We start from the raw sequence: 20,142 nt of genomic DNA on the forward strand, positions 1-20,142 counted from the left end.
GTATAATTCCCTGTGCTATATATTGTGTATATATTGTGTATAGTTCCCTGTGCTATATAGGAGCACCTTGTTGTTTACTTAGATGTAATTCTTATTCAAATTATCTAATTGCTCCTAAAATGCCCTTTCCAGTTAGTGTGTCCAAACCAAAATCCAATTTAAATCTCTTTGAAATTAGAGTTTTCTTTTTACCTGACTGATCTTTCAGTTTTCATCATATTAAATTTTGCCTTGTAGACTGTTCCTCCTTGTGGGCTTATCAGATTGCTTTCTCTTGGTATGATTTCAGTTCAGTTCAGTTCAGTCGCTCAGTCATGTCCAACTCTTTGCAACCCATGGACTACAGCACACCAGGCCAACCTGTCCATCACCAACTCCCAGAGTTTACTCTAACTCATGTCCATGGAGTCAGTGATGCCATCTAACCACCTCATCATCCTTTGTCATCCCCTTCTCCTCACATCTTCAACCTTTCCCAGCATCAGGGTCTTTTCAAATGAGTCAGCTCTTTGCATCAGGTGGCCAAAGTAATGGAGTTTCAGCTTCAGCATCAGTCCTTCCAATGAACAGTCAGGACTGATTTCCTTTAGAATGGACTGGTTGGATCTCCTTGCAGTCCAAGGGACTCTCAAGAGTCTTCTCCAACACCACAGTTCAAAAGCCTCAATTCTTTGGCACTCAGCTTTCTATATAGTCCAAATTTCACATCCATCCATGAAAACTGGAAAAACCATTGCCTTGACTAGATCGACCTTTGTTGGCAAAATAATGCCTCTGCTTTTTAATATGTCATCTCAGTTCAGTTCAGTTCAGTCACTCAGTCGTGTCCGACTCTTTACAGCCCCATGAACTGCAGCATGCCAGGCCTCCCTGTCCATCACCAACTCCCAGAGTTCACTCAGACTCATGTCCATCGAGTCGGTGATGCCAACCAGCCATCTCATCCTCTGTCGTCCCCTTCTCCTCCTGCCCCCAATCCCTCTCAGCATCTGAGTCTTTTCCAATGAGTCAACTCTTTGTATGAGGTGGCCAAAGTACTGGAGTTTCAGCTTTAGCATCAGTCCTTCTTTGGAAGGACCCAGGACTGATCTCCTTTAGAATGGACTGGTTGGATCTCCTTGAAGTCCAAGGGACTCTCAAGAGTCTTCTCCAACACCACAGTTCAAAAGCATCAATTCTTCAGTGCTCAGCTTTCTTCACAGTCTAACTCTCACATCCATACATGACCACAGGAAAACCCATAGGCTTGACTAGACGAACCTTTGTTGGCAAAGTAATGTCTCTGCTTTTTAATATGCTGTCTAGGTTGGTCATAACTTTCCTTCCAAGGAGTAAGCGTCTTTTAATTTCATGGCTGCAGTCACCATCTGCAGTGATTTTGGAGCCCCCCAAATAAAGTCTGTCACTGTTGCCACTGTTTCCCCATCTATTTCCCATGAAGTGATGGGACCGGATGCCATGATCTTCATTTTCTGAATGTTGAGCTTTAAGCCAACTTTTTCACTCTCCTCTCTCACTTTCATCAAGAGGCTTTTTAGTTCCTCTTCACTTTCTGCCATAAGGGTGCTGTCATCTGCATATCTGAAGTTATTGATATTTCTCCTGGCAATCTTGATTCCAGCCTGTGTTTCATCCAGCCCAGCATTTCTCATGATGTACTCTGCATATATATTAAATAAGCAGTGTGACAATATACAGCCTTGATGTACTCCTTTTCCTATTTGGAACCATTTTATTGTTCCATGTCCAGTTCTAACTGTTGCTTCCTGGCCTGCACACAGATTTCTCAACAGGCAGGTCAGGTGCTCTGGGATTCCCATCTCTTTCAGAATTCTCTGAAATTTTCTGATCCACATGGTCAAAGGCTTTGGCATAGTTAATAAAGCAGAAATAGATGTTTTTCTGGAACTTTCTTGCTTTCTCCATGATCCAGTGGATGTTGGCAATTTGATCTCTGGTTCCTCTGCCTTTTCTAAAACAAGCTTGAACATCTGGAAGTTCATGGTTTATGTATTGCTGAAGCCTGGCTTGGAAAATTATGTATAATTTTTGTGTATATATAATTTTTGAGTATGAAAAATCCAGGGATGAAAATACAACTCTCCTCTTAAACTATTCCTTCTGTTCATGAAGAAACTTTATATCTTGGAGCGGTTGGATCAATTCTCCTGGGACACTCACAAAGCCTGTGTTCCTCTTCTAAGAAGACTTTAAAGTCTGAGGATGTAAGAAGAAAAAAAGTTGCTCTGGTTGCTGCTGGAATAGCACCAATAAAACTCTCCTAATGCACCCTGTACCCGGGGTACTTTCCAATACTTTCATACTCTTTCTACAAATAGCCATCACCACTAAAAGGTTTAATGTTCCTGTGACCCAGAGCCAATATAAATTATAATAAATGTTGTATTAATCCTTATGGTATTTCCTTGAATTCAATACATCTCTGAATCTTAATCTTCTGCCATCCAGTTGTTCAATTGCCCAGAGGGCTGTGAGGAGATACCCCTTGTCCAAGGTAAGAGAAACCCAAGTAAGATGGTAGGTGTTGCGAGAGGGCATCAGAGGGCAGACACACTGAAACCATAATCACAGAAAACTAGCCAATCTGATCACATGGAACACAGCCTGTTTAACTCAATGAACAAAGCCATGCCGTGTGGGGCCACGCAAGACGGATGGGTCATGGTGGAGAGGTCTGACAGAATGTGGTCCACTGGAGAAGGGAATGCAAACCACTTCAGTATTCTGCCTTGAGAACCCCATGAACAGTATGAAAAGGAAAAATGATAGGATACTGAAAAAGGAACTCCCCAGGTCAGTAGGTACCCAAAATGCTACTAGAGATCAGTGCAGAAATAACTCCAGAAAGAATGAAGGGATGGAGCCAAAGCAAAACCAGTACCCAGTTGTGGATGTGACTGGTGATAGAAGTAAGGTCTGATGCTGTAAAGAGCAATATTGCATAGGAACCTGGAATGTTAGGTCCATGAATCAAGGCAAATTGGAAGTGGTCAAACAGGAGATGGCAAGAGTGAACATCAACATTGTAGGAATCAGTGAACTAAAATGGACTGGGATGAGTAAATTTAACTCAGATGACCATTATATCTCCTACTGTGGGCAGGAATCCCTTAAAAGAAATGGAGTAGCCATCATGGTCAACAAAAGAGTCCAATATGCAGTACTTAGATGCAATCTCAAAAATGACAGAATGATCTCTGTTTGTTTCCAAGGCAAACCATTCAATATCATGGTGATCCAAGCCTATGCTCCGACCAGGAATGCTGAAGAAGCTGAAGTTGAAGAGTTCTCTGAAGACCTACAAGACCTTTTAGAACTAACACCAAAAAAAGATGTCCTTTTCATTATAGGGAACTGGAATGCCAAAGTAGGAAGTCAAGAAACACCTGGAGTAAGGCAAATTTGGCCTTGGAGTGCAGAATGAAGAAGGGCAAGGGCTAATAGAATTTTGCCAAGAGAACACCCTGGTCATAGCAAACACCCGCTTCCAACAACACAAGAGAAGACTACACATGGACATTATCAAATGCTCAACACCGAAATCAGATTGATTATATTCTTTACAGCCAAAGTTGGAGAAGCTCTATACAGTCAGCAAAAACAAGACCAGGAGCTGACTGTGACTCAGATCATGAACTCCTTATTGCCAAATTCAGACTTAAACTGAAGAAAGTAGGGAAAACCACTAGACTGGTCAGGTATGACCTAAATCAAATCCCTTATGATTATACAATGGAAGTGAGAAATAGATTCAAGGGAGTAGATCTGATAGACAGACTGCCTGATGAACTATGGACGGAGGTTCTTGACCTTGTACAGGAGACAGGGATCAAGACCATCCCCATGGAAAAGAAATGCAAAAAAGGAAAATGGCTGTCTGAGGAGGTCTTACAAATAGCTGTGAAAAGAAGAGAAGTGAAAAGCAAAGGAGAAAAGGAAAGATATTCCCATTTGAATGCACAGTTTCAAAAAATAGCTAGGAGAGATAAGAAAGCCTTTCTCAGTGATCAATGCAAAGAAATAGAGGAAAACAACAGAATGGGAATGACTAGAGATCTCTTCAAGAAAATAAGAGATACCAAGGGAGTATTTCATGCAAAGATGGGCTCAATAAAGGACAGAAATGGTATGGACTTAACAGAAGCAGAAGATATTAAGAGAGGTGGCAAGAATACACAGAAGAACTGTACAAAAAAGAGCTTCACGATCCAGATAACCATGACGTTGTAAAAACTCACCTAGAGCCAGACATCCTGGAATGTGAAGTCAAGTGGGCCTTAGAAAGCATCACTACGAACAAAGCTAGTGGAGGTGATGGAATTCCAGTTAAGCTCTTTCAAATCCTGAAAATTGATGCTGTGAAAGTACTGCACTCAATATGCCAGCAAATTTGGAAAACTCAGCAGTGGCCACAGGACTTTTAAAAGGTCAGTTTTCATTCCAATCCCAAAGAAAGGCAACGCGAAAGAATGCTCAAACTACCACACAATTGCACTCATCTCACACACTAGTCAAACAATGCTCAACATTTTCCAAGCCACGCTCAACAATATGTGAACCGCAAATGCCCAGATATTCAAGGTGGTTTTAGAAAAGGCAGAGGAACCAGAGATCAAATTGCCAGCATCTGCTAGATTATAAAAAAAGCAAGAGAGTTCCAGAAGAACATCTATTTCTGCTTTATTGACTATGCCAAAGCCTTTGACTGTGTGGATCACAATAAACTGTGGAAAATTGCTCAAGAGATGGGAATACCAGACCACCTGACCTGCCTCTTGAGAAACCTGTATTCAGGTCAGGAGGCAACAGTTAGAACTGGACATGGAACAACAGACTGGTTCCAAATAGGAAAAGGAGCACGTCAAGGCTGTATATTGTCACCCTGCTTATTTAACTTACATGCAGAGTACATCATGAGACACGCTGGGCTGGAAGAAGCACAAGCTGGAAAGAAGATTGCCAGGAGAAATATCAACAACCTTAGATATGTAGATAATATCACCCTTATGGCAGAAAATGAAGAACTAAAAAGCCTCTTGATGAAGGTGAAAGAGAAGAGTGAAAAACTTGGCTTAAAACTCAACATTCAGCAAATGAAGATCATGGCATCCGGTCCCATCACTTCATGGGAAATGGATGGGGAAACAGTGTCACACTGTATTTTTTTGGGCTCCAAAATCACTGCAGATGGTGACTGCAGCCATGAAATTAAAGGACACTTACTCCTTGGAAGGACAGTTGTGACCAACCTAGATAGCATATTCAAAAGCAGAGACATTACTTTGCAAGCAAAATTCCCTCTAGTCAAGGTTGTGGTTTTTCCAGTGGTCATGTATGGATGTGAGAGTTGGACTGTGAAGACAGCTGAGTGCCAAAGAATTGATGCTTTTGAACTGTGGTGTTGGAGAAGACTCTTGAGAGTCCCTTGATGTGCAAGGAGATCCATCCAGTCCTTCCTAAAGGAGACCAGTCCTGGGTGTTCCTTAGAAGGACTGAGACTGAGGTGGAAACTCCAATACTCTAGCCACCTCATGCAAAGTGTTGACTCATCGGAAAAGACCCTGACACTGGGAGGGATTGGGGGCAGGAGGAGAAGGGGACAACAGAGAATGAGATGGGCAAATGGCATCACCGTCTCGATGCACATGAATTTGGGTGAACTCTGGGAGTTGGTGATGGACAGGGAGGCCTGATGTGCTGCGATTCATGGTGTCACAGAGTCGGACATGACTGAGCGACTGAACTGAACTGAACTGCAGCACATAAGAAGCATTGAAAGTGAAAGTGAAGTCGCTCAGTCATGTCTGACTCTTTGTGACCCCATGGACTGTAGCCCACCAGGCTCCTGCATCCATGGGATTCTCCAAGCAAGAATACTGGAGTGGGTTGCCATTTCCTTCTCCAGGGGTTCTTCCCGACCCAGGGATAGAACCGAGGTTTCCTGCATTGCAGGGAGACGCTTTAACCTCTGAGCCACCAGGGAAGCTCATAAGAAGCATTAGGTAATATGATAAGGATGTAAGTAGCACACCTATCTATCTATGCCCCTCATCTCGCAGGCTTGGCCCTAGGGCAAGATAACTCTCACAATGCAGGCATTCTTTCCCTCAAAGAATGCAACTAACAGCAGATGTATTATTAGTGAATTATTGATTTGACCATGCTGTATCCCTATCAGTGCTTCAGGAAAAGTTGAAAGGTTGAGTCCCAACGTGAGTCTTCATGCAAACAAAGAATTTGTCAATCATGGCAGTCCTATCTCAGGACCAGGCCAGATTCTATCTAGACTTAATTTTGCTCATCACCAAGGTCCCTTCCTCCCTCCTACCCCACCCTTCACTCCAGGACCAGCTCTTATTGTTTTCAATCACCAAGAAAATCACAACCATTCTCTCATTAGCCCACTCAAAAAATCAGAAGCTGCTGCTGCTGCTGCTAAGTCACTTCAGTCATGTTCGAGTCTGTGTGACCCCATACACGGCAGCCCACCAGGCTCCTCTGTCCCTGGGATTCTCCAGGCAAGAACATTGGCATGGGTTGCCATTTCCTTCTCCAATGCATGAAAGTGAAAAGTGAAAGTAAAGTCGCTCAGTCGTGTCTGACTCTTTGCAACCCCATGGACTGTAGCCTACCAGGCTCCTCCATCCATGGGATTTTCCAGGCAAGAGTACTGGAGTGGGGTGCCATTGCCTTCTCCAAGAAACCAGATGCCTAATGTCTAATGCAATTGCTTTATCTTAGAAAAAGAAAAATGAGCAACTCTTTGTAATCAAAATGCTTCTGTGATTGCATGTAATGAACAAATACAATGTTGCTTCTTATTGCACATTTAAAAATAAAACCTGATGTATCTAAATATAAGCATTCAAGATGGTAGCTGTGAAGGAAGGGTGCATCTTTTTAAACCAGATTGCCTTGAACAGGCAATGGCAACCCATTCCAGTACTCTTGCCTGGAGAATCCCAAGGACGGAGGAGCCTGGTAGGCTGCAGTCCGTGGGGTTGCTGAGAGTCGGACATGACTGGGCGACTTCACTTTCACGCATTGGAGAAGGAAATGGCAACCCACTCCAGTATTCTTGCCTAGAGAATCCCAGGGACAGAGGAGCCTGGTTGGCTGCCATCTATGGGGTCGCAAAGTGTCAGACATGACTGAAGTGACTTAGCAGCAGCAGCAGCCTTGATCCAATCTTGGGTTTGCAAGTTACTGAACCTTTGGGATCAGTTTCCTTAGCTGTTAAAAGAGAAAAGTAAGAGTTCTACTCTAGAGATTTGTCATCAAAAATTTGTCATTGTTGTTGTTTAGTTGCTAAGCTGTGTCTGACTGTTTGAGACCCTATGGACTATAGGCCTCCAGGCTCCTCTGTCCATGGGATTTCCCAGGCAAGAGTACTGGAGCGGGTTGCCATTTCCTTTTCTAGGCGATTTTCCTAACCCAAGGACTAAACCTTGGTCTCCTGAATTGCAGGCAGATACTTTACTTCTGAGCCACCAGGGAAGTCTTCATGGAGAGTAGAAGAGTTAGTCTAATTATGTGATGTTCTGCAAAACGTGGTTGGTCAGGTGACCCAGGCTTACCCAATCAGGGCCATTTCTTTGGGATTTATAGGAATTTGTCTCTTTTCCTCAGAAATCACTACATCTGCATGACATGAAAAGACCAGCTGAGATCTGGGACCTGGGACCCTTTGCTGCAATGCTTACATCTGAACAAACGTTCCTGGAGCAACAACAATACAAAGAAACTCTAAGGCATGAGAAATAAGTGTGCACATGCAGTTAGGGCAAATTATGGACAAGACATAAAAAGGCCAGAAACCCCAATGCCACTTCTAAAGAGCTGGGAACAAAAGCAGGGGTCAGGAACAAAAGCAAGGTATTCCACATGCCACCTGCACTCAGCACCATCTTGATGTGGGCAAATCACCCAAGCCACCCTTCTGGCCCAACCCCTGGACAAAGCCCTAACCTTACCCCGTATATGGAACCATCTTGCTCTCCCCACTCAGGGAGCCAGCAAGGGAAACTTATTTTTGTTTCCCCTCGCTGCAATAGAAGCCTCAGTAAAGTCCTTGCCTGAATTTCTTGTCTGGCCTCTTATTTTTTCTTGAGTAAGGAAGGCCAGTACTTTGGCCAACTGATGTGAAGGGCCGACTCACTGGATAAGACCCCGATGAGGACAGGAGATTGAAGGAAGGAGATGGGGACACTGGAGGTTGAGATGGTTGGATGGAGATAGTGAAGGACACAGAAGCCTGGTGTGCTGCAATCCATGGGGTTGAAGAGTTGGATATGACTTAGGGACTGATCCACAAGGAAGGCCAAGAACCGTGGTCAGTGACTATAAGACAGGAGCGCTTTTGTCCATGTGGTTTCCTGATGGAAGAAGGCTATCTGAAGAAGAAACTGTAACGAGGAAGGGAGAGAACGTTTGAGTCACTGAATTGAAACCTACCCTTGTTCTCTCCAGGCCTGAGTCAAAAAAACGACACCTACTTGGTGCCAGGCCCAATTCTAAACACTTGACTAGAGTCAGTTCAGCAATCCCAGCACTCCAGAAGGGTACTGCCTGCGTACTCCACGTTAGACCCTGAGTCGCAGAGCGCAGAGCTAGGATTTCAGCCTGGCAGTCGGGTTTCAGAGTTGGCCCCACATTTAGATCCTAGTTTGGGACCAGCCTGTGGCGTGGCCTGTGGCGCAACATCCTGGCTCTACACGCTACACACTAATAGCACAGCTTCCCCTCAGATGAGAAGACTGAACGCGTCTCCACACACAGCCGAACGTCCCTGGAGGGGAGGGACATACTGCCCTAGTCAAGAACCACTGCTGTCGCTCCGCTGCCCAAGAATTCATTTTGACTTGCTCTGAGTCACCAGATCCTGTGTTAGCCAAAAACTCAGACTCACTCAGTCTGTGTGTCAAGTAGAAACAGCCCAACGTCCCTCAAACCTGGGCCACTTGCAACGCGTTGCCACCGAGACCCTGTGCCGTCCAAGACCTCACGTCACCTACCAGTCTGTGTCTCCAAAGACTTGTAGGGTTTCGGGGAGCCAGGGCCACAGAGCTCTTCCCAAAGACAAGGCACGAAATACACGAGGAGTCGGGGAGACCAAAACACAGAGGCACCACACAAGGCAAGGCAGGCAGAGGAGTCCCAGAAGCAGGGAGACTCACAGAGACAGGGCCGGAGAGAGGCCTGACCCCCACGGGGCCGCAGCTGGTTATGCTACATGGGTCAGTGGGGACCTGTCAAGGCCTCCCCTGCTCACCCTTGGATTAGACTTAGGGGTGCAGAGGCTCGAGTTCCAAGGGCAAGGAGCTTGGCCCAGCGTGACAGCTCATCGCCTGCCCAAGGCCTCTGTCTAGGTCACGGAGCCCTGAGCAGCCCCCGCCTCGCACAGTCACTCCTCTGCTCCTCCCATCGGGTACTCAGTTGACAAGGTCTGATCCCTAATATGTCTCAGCCCAGAGGGGCAGAGGCAAGGGGTCATCCCTGCCTCCCTTCCTGCTCTGCCTCCGGAATGCCCTGAGAAGATGTTCACCAGCATCCAGGGTGCGGGAGTGGGGCGGGCCTGGACAGAGAGCCTGAATTTCCCCTTGGACTGTGTTGGCAAGGACCTGGAACGGGGATGAGAATGGGGTGGAGAGGTGGCAGGGGCAGGCAGGGCGGCCAGGGGAGCTGCTGGGAGAGGTGAGGGACTTGGCTAGGTCTCCCAAAGCTTCTTCACTCTCCAAACTTTCAGCAAACTCTTGACCCCCACCTCCCTAAAACCAAAACACAAGTTCAGGAGGACCCACAAGCAGCACAGCAGGCCAGCAGACTCAGGGCAGAGAGCCTCAAGAGACTGATGCAACTTTCCCTTTAAGAAAGCCACCTGGGCACACCGTGCTGCAGACCCAGCTCTCCTGGGCAGGGGTTGCAGAAAGGGAAGGGGGCTAAGGGAAGGGGGCGCTGAGGCCCCACCTCTCTCTATGCTGCTGTTGGTCTGTGTGTTTGGTGGCTCCAGGGGGCTGAGCCTCAGGGAGAGCGAGAGAGAGCGATCGAGTGTGCGTGTGTGACCGTGGATGCATGAGAGTATCTGTGGATGAGTGTGGGTGCACGCGCAGAGATGTCTGTCTCCCAGAAAGGATTGGTAGGTGTGTGCCTCTGGGTGTCACCGCTGTCACCAAGGAGTTGCCGGAGGCAGAACGACGGCAGCGAGGCGGGGGGTGGGGGCTGCTCCTGGAGGAGGGGAGCTGCGTGCGGTTGACGGTTTGGCCCCCAGCGACTGGCACGTGGCAGTAACGGTAGCACCGGAACTAGTGTCCCAGGCGCCAGTTGGGTCTGCGCGCTGGGGGCCTGCAGACGCCAGGAACCTGCAGCCGGTCTGCCTCCCTATCTGCCCGCCACTAGCAGACTGGGTGCTGGTTCCTGCGCGCCCAAAAGTCCTCGGAAGCCGTGCTAGGGAGTCTCGGTGCCCTCGGACCCTTGTCTGCGGCTCCGGGCTTTGGGAAGTGCCAAGGCCGCGGTGTTCTCTGGCTGTTGCTCTCCCAGGAAGATTCCCCGTTTCTCATCACCCAAACCTTCATTCCAGGTGCGCTTAGGGCGGACCCGGGAGGCCACAGGTGAGGGTAGGGGCCTAGCAGCGCGGGGCGCCCACCCCAGCAGGAGCCCCGCACCCCGCAGACAATGGTCGACGGGAGCTGACCATAAGGCCGGCGCCGGGCGGAGGGGACATTCCGGGATGGCCGGGAGGGGCCCAAGCGCCCCCGGGGGCGGGGCAAGGAGGCGAGGACCTGGGCGCCCAGGTATTTTCGAAGGCAGGGGCCAGGGGCGAGGTTTCCACCCCCACACCAGCTGAGAGGCCCACACTTGGCAGTTGATGACACCGCTGCTCCGGACACCTCGAACCCAGATTAAGAAGAAGGCGCCGGCTTCGAGGAATAGGGGCTCTCCAGGCGGTGCTACAGCTTCCAAAGCTACCTCGCCTTTTCCTGCGGTTCAGGGGCCTCTTCTCACCGGACCGGCCGCTTCTTAAAGGAGCCGCGCCCCCTTTCGGGCCAGTTCTCCGTAGGCCACGCCCCCTCGCTGGCCACTGTTAAAGGAGCCGCGTCCCAGTCTCTCTGACAGCTCTCAGAAGGCCTAGGTCTGTTTCTTTGCTGAAACAAGCTTGATGCTACAGCTGCAAGAAGATAAAGGTTGGGGGACCGAAGAGTGGAGAGGGAGAGAAGGGCCTGAGAGGTTAACGAACCCCCAAGTGAGGGCGTGTCAGAAGATCGGAGGGTAGTGGGCAAGGGGGACTGGTTCTAGGAAGGGACTTTGGGCTACACTGAGCATGCCCAAGTGTTTCCAAGCAACTCAAGAAAACGCCCCCTTAACTCGGCCTACACTGAGACTGCGGCTCAGTGCCCAGCTCTGAGGATGCAGAAGAATCACACTTCTGCCCTGGGATCTCTCCAGCTGGTGGAGAAGGAAGATTTGGACACAAGTGACCATGCCACAATGGCTGCGTGTGAGGAACGTGTTGATCAGACGTACACTGCATGCACTGGATGTAACCGGGGGCACAGTGGAAAGACTGACTGCAAAGGCAAGAGAAAGGAAGGCTTCTTGGTGCTAATGGCTTTGGAACAGGTTTTGAAGATGGGTGGGGTATATACAGAAGGAAATGGGGACAAGGGTGCTCACGGAAGAGGGAATTGCCTAAGCCACGGAATGAAGGCAAGAACCCTCTGGGGGTGCTGCATAGTCCCACATGGCCCACAGGTAGCCATAAGTGGCTCGAGGTAGCTGGTTTTGGCTCTAGGCAGACCTAAGGGCCCCTTCCCCACTCCCACAGCCCCTCCCCACCCTCCTTTGCAGTGAATGGGAAATTATGCTTCCTCTTCTATCTTTCTCCTAATCTGTGAGGTTCTTGAAGGCAGGGAAACAAACTTTGTCACCTTTCCATCCCCAGTAAGGACTTCAAGGCTTGGCCCAGATGGACCCTTAAAATCGATAGAGCTGACAGTCCTGTCTGGAAGAGAAGAAGACTGAGCAGTGAGGCAGTAAAGATGGACCAGGTCCTATGACTATCCTCTCCCTATCCTCCCTTGGGTGGCTCACAGGCAACTTGAACCTAGCTCACCCAACCTCGCTCATCCCCTCCCAACTGCAAACCTGCAGCATCTCCAGGGTTTCTGTCTCTGGTCTCTGGCTCGGGCACTGGCTTCTTCCTATTATACCATTAGAAACCAGAGACCCCTCCTTATCCCTCACCCCCAAATCCAATGCATCACCAAGGCCTACCAAACTTACCTTCTATATTTTTCTCAAATCTGTGCACCTCTCCCCACCCCGTCATCATCTTCCTGAGCCAGGCCCCCTCTGGCCTGGCCTGGCCTAGTCCTAATCCATTTCCTTTCTTCCCCTCTTCCCTCCCTCCAGTCCTTTCTCCATACTAATCTAGGTTGGCATTTTCAAAATGCACACACCACCAACTGCTCCTCCACTCGTTATAACTCTGGTTTCAAGACTTCAGTGCCTGTCATTGGCCTCAGGATAAAGATCAAAACAAGGCCCCAAAGACCCTGGCCCTACTTTTGCATCCACCTTCATCTTTGGGCACTTTCTCCCTCACTTTCTGAGCCCCAGGCTCCTGGTCTTTTTCTGTATTATTTCATTTGCTTGAATCTCTCTTCCTCTTCTGTTGCTCACTGTTGCCTAATCATCCCCCTCTCACTCTTAAACATCACTTCCTCGGGAAAGTCCTCTGTAACTCGCGGACAAGGCCAGGCCCCATTGGTGTAGACTCCGGTTACAGAGGATCTTTCGCTTTCCCACCCTTCATGGTAGGCTCTGATTATATGTATTTGAGTCACCTGTTTAACTGGTTTCTGTTTCCACCCAGCCTGTAAGCTGCAGGAGGCCAGAGACTGAAGAGTTCATGGCGCCCGGCACAGGACTGGCCCAGAGCAAGCCTGAAATAGATATCTGTGGAATACGTGATTGAACTGTGGCCAGCCCCAGCTGCCTGCTGAATGATGTAAGCCTTATCCTGTTGGCTGTGGAAGACTATTGGAGGGAATCAGGGTTTTAGGAGTTTGGAACGATGAATGGATTGGAGGGGAGGAGAACGTGGAGGCCCTGTGGAGTCGAAACTTAAGCAGAAACCTCAAAGATGCAAAGGAAGTATAATTAGCCCCGTCTTCCAGATGGAGAAAGCAAGGGTCAGAGAGGTTCCGTGATTTGCCTGACGTCACACACCTGGTGAGTTGGCAGAGTCAGTTCCTCCTCCCAGGTCCCAGCGTCCAAGCTCTTCATCACAAGCCAACCTGACTCTGACCCTCATGGCACAGACAGCTTGTCAACAGTGGTCAACAGTGGGTGAGGGGCAGGCCTGGTGCCTGGGTAATGTGGATGCCCAACCCCTATCAGAGGGCCTGACCTATCATAGGCCTTCAGCTGGTACCTTTGGAATGGATGGATGGGGCCAGTTAACAGAAACAGCAGAGGCAGGAGAAGCAGCAAAGCTTTGCACCCAACTCATTGTCCTGGGAGCAGCTGCCAAGCAGTCTTTTTTCCACCAAGAGAGAGAAGCACCTTGAACACAAGGGCCATATTGCATTACTCAGGGATATCACCCTGTAGGCCAAGTTCCAGGACAGAGTGTCCTCAGGTTACTCATCTGACCAGAAGGCACGATGTCCAAGCCATGAGGTGGCTGTGCTTCATCACTGTCATCATTGTCACTATTCTTTGTTAGCCACAGAGTGACAGCTTTGAAGACAATAAGTCTGGAGTTTATGGCTTGGAGGGAGGGATGCGGTGAGTGAGAAGAAGGGTATGATCACATTCCCTGTTCTCCTGACTGTCCCCAGAAGACCAAAGCCATGAGCAGGGATGACTCTAGAGAGGCAGGAAACCTGGCCTGGGTGACTAAGCAAAGGAAAACGGCCACAAGTCAGAGCCTTGCCTGGCACTGAGGAGGTTATGCAGGACACCTGGTGGCCAGGGCAAAGGCCAAAGGGAACCTAGGGGCGATTTGATTTAGGTCATACCTGAATAGTCTAGTGGTTTTCCCAGTTTCTTCAATTTAAGTCTGAATTTGGCAATGAGGAGTTCATGATCCCAGCCACAGTGAGCTCCTGGTCTTGTTTTTACTGACTCTATAGAGCTTCTCCATCTTTGGCTGCAAAGAATAGAATCAATTTGATTTCAATGTTGGCCATCTGGTCCATGTCCATGTGGAGAGTCTTGTGTTATTGGAAGAGGCTGTTTGCTATGACCAGTGCATTCTCTTGGCAAAACTCTATTAGCCTTTGCCCTGCTTCATTCTGTACTCCAAGGCCAAATTTGCCTGTTACTCCAGGTGTTTCTTGACTTCCTACTTTTGCATTCCAGTCCCCTATAAGAAAAGGACATCTTTTTTCAGTGTTAGCTCTAAAAGGTCTTGTAGGTCTTTGTAGAACTGTTCAACTTCATCTTCTTCAGCATTCCAGGTCAGGGCATAGACTTGGATCAACGTGATATTGAATGGTTTGCTTTGGAAACAAACAGAGCTCATTCTGTCGTTTTTGAGATTGCGTCCAAGTACTGCATTTCAGACTCTCTTGTTGACTATCATGGCTACTCCATTTCTGCTAAGGGATTCCTGCCCAGAGTAGGAGATATAATGGTCATCTGAGTTAAGTTCACCCATTCCCGTCCGTTTTAGTTGGATGATTCCTAGAATGTCCATGTTCACTCTGCCATCTCCTGTTTGCCCACTTGCAACTTGCCTTGATTCATGGACCTAGCATTCCAGGCTCCTATGCAATATTGCTCTTTACAGCATTGAACCTTGCTTATATCACCAGTCACATCCACAACTGGGTGTTGATTTTGCTTTGGCCCCATCCCTTCATTCTTTCTAGAGTGATTTCTCCACTGATCTCCAGGAGCATATTGGGTACCTCCCAACCTGGGGAGTTCATCTTTCAGTGACCTATCCTGTTGCCTTTTCATACTGTTCATAGGGTTCTCAAGATAAGAATACTGAAGTGGTTTGCCATTCCCTTCTCCAGTGGACCACATTCTGGTCTGTGACATTGTACAGGAGACAGGGATTGAGACCATCCCCATGAAAAAGAAATGCAAAAAAGCAAAATGGCTGTCAGAGGAGCTCATACAAATAGCTGTGAAAAGAAGAGAAGCGGGAAGCAAAGGAGGAAAGGAAAGATATACCCATTTGACTGCAGAGTTCCAAAGAATAGTAAGGAGAGAGATAAGGAAGCCTTCCTCAGTGATCAATGCAAAGACATAGAGGAAAATAATAGAATGGGAAAGATTAGAGATCTCTTCAAGAAAATTAGACTAGAGATACCAAGGGAATATTTTAGGCAAAGATGGGCTCCATATAGGACAGAAATGGTACGGACCTAACAGAAACAAGATATTAAGAAGAGGTGGCAAGAATACACAGAAGAACTGTACAAAAAGATCTTCATAACCCTCGTAATCATGATGATGTGATCACTCACCTAGAGCCAGACATCCTGGAATGTGAAGTCAGTGGGCCTTAGGAAGTGTCACTATGCACAAAGATTGTGGGGCTGATGGAATTCCAGTTGAGCTCTTTCAGATCCTAAAAGATGATACTGTGAAAGTGCTGCACACAATATGGCAGCAAACTTGGAAAACATAGCGGTGGCCGCAGAACTGGAAAAGGTCAGTTTTCATTCCAATCCCAAAGAAGGGCAATGCGAAAGAATGCTCAGACTACCACACAATTGCACTCATCTCACACACTAGTCAAGTAATGCTCAAAATTCTCCAAGCCAGGCTTCAGCAATATGTGAACCGTGAACTTCCAGATGTTCAAGCTGCATTTAGAAAAGGCAGAGGAACCAGAGATCAAATTGCCAGCATCCTCTGGATCATTGAAAGAGGAAGAGAGTTCCAGAAAAACATCTATTTCTGTTTTTTTGGTTTTTTGGTTTTTTTTTTACTATGCCAAAGTCTTTGACTGTGTGGATCCCAATAAACTGTGGAAAATCCTTCAAGAGATGGAAATACCAAACCACCTGACCTGCCTCTTGAGAAACCTGTATTCAGGTCAGGAAGAAACAGAACTGGACACGGAACAACAGACTGGTTCCAAATAGGAAAAGGAGTACGTCAAGGCTGTATATTGTCACCCTGCTTATTTAATAGATATGCAGAGTACATCATGAGAAACGCTGGGCTGGATGAAGCACAAGCTGGAATCAAGGTTGCTGGGAGAAATATCAATAACTTCAGATATGCACAGGACACCACCCTTATGGCAGAAAGCAAAGAACTGAAGAGCCTCTTGATGAAGGTGAAAGAGGAGAGTGAAAAAGCTGGCTTAAAGCTCAACATTCAGAAAACTAAGAACATCGCATCTGGTCCCAACACCTCATGGCAAATAGATAAGGAACAGTTGCAACAATGACAGACTTTATTTTGGGGGCTCCACAATCACTGCAGATGGTGACTGCAGCCATGAAATTAAAAGATGCTTTTTTGCTTCTTGGAAGAAAAGTTATGACCAACCTAGACAGCATATTAAAAAGCAGAGACAGTATTTTGCCAACAAAGGTCCATCTAGTCAAGGCTATGGTTTTTCTAGTAGTCATGTATGGATGTGAGAGTTGGACTCTAAAGAAAGCTGAGCACTGAAGAATTGATGGTTTTGAACTGTGGTGTTGGAGAAGACTCTGGAGAATCCCTTGGACTGCAAGGAGATCCAACTAGTCCACCCTAAAGGCAATCAGTCCTGAATATTCATTGGAAGGATTGATGCAGAAGCTGGAACTCCAATAATTTGGTCACCTGATGCGAAGGGCTGTTTCATCTGAAAAGACTCTTATGCTGGGAAAGACTGAGGGCAGGCTGAGCAGGGCACAGAGGGGTGGATAAAACACATCCAACCCCTCAGGGAACTGCCCAACCCACAGTTGACAGACATAAGCAAGTATGTCTGGAGTGAGTTTATAGGAACACTGGTACCAAAAAACACAAAAGAGGCAGCAATGTGTTCATCCTGGAGTGGAGTGGGGGCCGTGTCAGGGACAGCAACAGAGAAGCGACACTGAAGCAGGGTCGCCAAGGGTTTGTAGAATCTCACCTGGGGAGCAGGAGGGAAGGTGTCTGGCAGGGGCCCGCCTGAGCAGGCGCATGGAGGCGTGCCGCACACGCTGTGTTTGCTGTGCCCAGAGCTTCTGGTCCAAGTCAGTGTAACGCCAGATGCCTGGAGCCCAGGCTGAGCAGCATCAGGATAGGGAAGGCCCATCCTGGCCACCTGGCTGGGGCGAGGTACGGGAGCATGTGCTGATCCAAGCTGACTCCCCTTCAGGGGAAAGGTCGAAGCCATTCACACAGACGAGGAAGGAATTGGACCCTGTCCCAGTTCTGTGTTCATTTTTTTATTTTTAATTTTTTTTAATAGAATTGGGTATCTGGAGAATCAAAAATAAACCTTTCCCATTGAGACAGGAAGCCTGGAGCCCAAGGGTTTCAGGGGAAGGGTTGGGAGAAGAGTGAGGTAGGAACTGGATTGAGGGTCATCCAGAAAGGAACATGATGGGAGGGAAGAGCGGCAGGTGGTCTGGGCCCTGCGCTAGCTGTTCTGGAGAGCCACACATGTCCTGCCCTGCCCTCCCGGGGCCAAATCTTCACCTCATTCTCTGCTCTCTCCACAGCTCTGGAGGCCTGTTCTCTGAAAGGTGCTAGAAAGAAAGCCTGTGAGTGTGGTCCGGACGCCACCATCATCATGGTAGGAAAAGGTGCCAAAGGGATGCTGGTGAGTGCAGGGAGCAGACTGCCGCGAGGGGGTGGGGGTCATGAGCGCCGTCCGTCCCTTCTGGGGCCTGCTGTCAGCTGCTGGCCCCAACAGGAGGGCCGAGGAGGCTCCATGGGGCCCAAGTCTGGCACTGCCAGGACTCCTGAGTGCTAGGGCTATCGCAGGCTCAGGAGGCAGCCCCTCACCCAGGAGGTTAGAATACTAGTGTGGTTTGCAGCCCACAGCAGGCAGATTCTGCTACAGAGCCCGAAAGTCATGCTGGGAGGCAGGAAGCACACTCCCCACCCTCATCACAAGATACCCTGGAGATCAAGAGGCAGTGGATCCTGCCTGGAGGGCTGTCCTGTGGCTTACACCCAGACATCCTCATCCTGTGCTCTTCCTGCTGTGGGGAGCATTCAGTAGGGGCTGATCAAGGAGTCCTCAGAGACTGATTTTTCTCTTCTTCCACTCAAAAAATAGCATAGAACATTTCATGTTGATTCCTCTAGTGAGGTCTTTCAGGAAACATCCCTCTCCCCTTTCCCCAAGACATGGCTCTTCACTGCCCACTGCCTCAGAGCACAGGAGAGGTGGTGCGAAGCAGAGGGCAAGAGCAGAGCCACCTCATGGATGGATGGCTCATGGATGGACAGAGCTGGCCAGCTCTGGAATCAGAAGCCAGGAAAATACCCCAAGGGTGGTCGTTGTGTTCCTTCTCTGGGGATACTGCCTAAGAACCAGTGAGACTGGGCAGCTGCCCGGAGGAATCCAGTGGCTAAGCATGGCCCTTCTCTTGGCTCCTTCCTTCCCCACAGGGATTCTCCTGTTGCTGTTCTGATTCAGTGAAAGTCATATTGACCCAGAGTCTCTTGCTGACCCCTCCCCAAACAAGCCCTGTCTCTCACCAGGGATTTCTGGGACACCTAAGTCCTTGGTCCAGAGAAATGCTGTTGGGGAGGGAGCCAAACAGTTGGGCTCCAGGCTGAGGACGCTCTGTCCTGCCTGGTCCTGAGCTTCTGGCATCCAGCCCCTCAGGCCTGCTCGAGTCTGGCCCACTCCTGATTGGAACAAGTCTGAATGAATTAGGCTTCTCAAAGTATTCCTGAGCCAGCCTGAACTCTTGAGTGGTCAGATGTGGGCAGAGACAGAGGTCTCCAGACCCACATACTTGCTGGGGGGAGTAGATGCCATGATAGGATCAAGACTGGCTTCCTTCTCGCCAGAAGTGTTGCAATTGCCATGGGCCTGTAGCAGAAAGTGGAGTGCGGCTCTGCTCCTCCCTCCATGGAGATTCTGAGTTCTGTGAAACCTAAGATACCCTCTGAGGACTCACTGGCTGCTCTGCTTTCTCTGGAGTGACCCTGAAAGGACTGGGGCGGGCAGGCAGGGGTGATGTGGGACCCACGTGGACAGCACAGACAGCCTGAATCCCAGAACCCCTAAGAGGAGTGCCATCCCTCTCAGCTAACCTGGGCAGCTGTACCTGGAGTTCATTAGCTGCCCGTGGTCCCCTAAGAGCAGATCATGAAGGATGATCCTTCTCTAGAGGCCACGGTGGGGCAGAGCAGAGGGAGCTGAGGGCCATGCGTGTAAACCAGGGGCACTTGGACCCTCCAGGTGTGTGGCTTCTGTCCCCATTTGTGTCCTGGTATCGGGAGCAGGCAGCTGGCCCTGGCCACGAGGTCCTCACTCCCATCTCCCTTTGGCCCAGGCTTGGGTGTGAAGACATGGGCCCCCTGGGGCTGCTCAGTGTCTACCAAGTGTCACCCTTGGAGCCTCTGCTGGGCTCCCTGTGTGGCAGGTGCCCCGTGGAGGGCAAGCCACTTCCCAGCCTGTGCCCAGGCCCACTGCCTGCTGCACGTGTACCTCCCCACCACTCCCAGCCCAGATGGTCTCCGCCAGGCCAGTGCAGCTGCCTCCCTCATGCCTCAGCAGCTCCTAGGACAGGGCCATGCAGGAACCCAGCTGGCCAGGGCACTTCCAAGCCTGGGAGCAGCTGGGATGCTTTGCGGCACCAGGGGTGGTGCAGGGGGTGGTTCCTTTCATGGAGACCTAGTGCCTCTATTTATACACATGTAGGGCCAGGTTTCCTTGAGCTCAGAGGACAGAGAGCTGGTAGAGAGGAGCCTGGGACAGGAGAGCCCCACTGCTGCTGCTAAGTCGCTTCAGTCGTGTCTGACTCTGTGCGACCCCATTAGACAGCAGCCCACCAGGCTCCTCTGTCCCTGGGATTCTCCAGGCAAGAATACTGGAGTGGGTTGCCTTTTCCTTCTCCAATGCATGCATGCATGCTAAGTCACTTCAGTCGTGTCCGATTCTGTTCAATCCCATGGACAGCAGCCCACCAGGCTCCTCTGACCACGGGATTCTCT

General features: G+C 49.1%; 1 protein-coding gene across 2 annotated transcripts in view; it reads left to right on the forward strand.

Moving 5' to 3' along the window:
* The first annotated feature begins 10,371 nt into the window (after nt 1-10,371).
* LOC138417477 (sodium- and chloride-dependent glycine transporter 1-like) overlaps nt 10,372-20,142 on the forward strand; it is a 32,834-nt gene continuing 23,063 nt past the window's right edge. For both annotated transcript variants that reach the window (XM_069547751.1, XM_069547750.1), the window contains exons 1-3: nt 10,372-10,597; nt 12,893-13,027; nt 17,688-17,788. In XM_069547751.1, the coding sequence (XP_069403852.1) occupies nt 17,759-17,788 (30 nt within the window). In that variant the 5' untranslated portion in view covers nt 10,372-10,597; nt 12,893-13,027; nt 17,688-17,758. The remainder of the gene's footprint in view (nt 10,598-12,892; nt 13,028-17,687; nt 17,789-20,142) is intronic.

This window comes from Ovis canadensis, chromosome 13, assembly GCF_042477335.2.
Source record: "Ovis canadensis isolate MfBH-ARS-UI-01 breed Bighorn chromosome 13, ARS-UI_OviCan_v2, whole genome shotgun sequence".
NCBI lineage: Eukaryota > Metazoa > Chordata > Mammalia > Artiodactyla > Bovidae > Ovis > Ovis canadensis.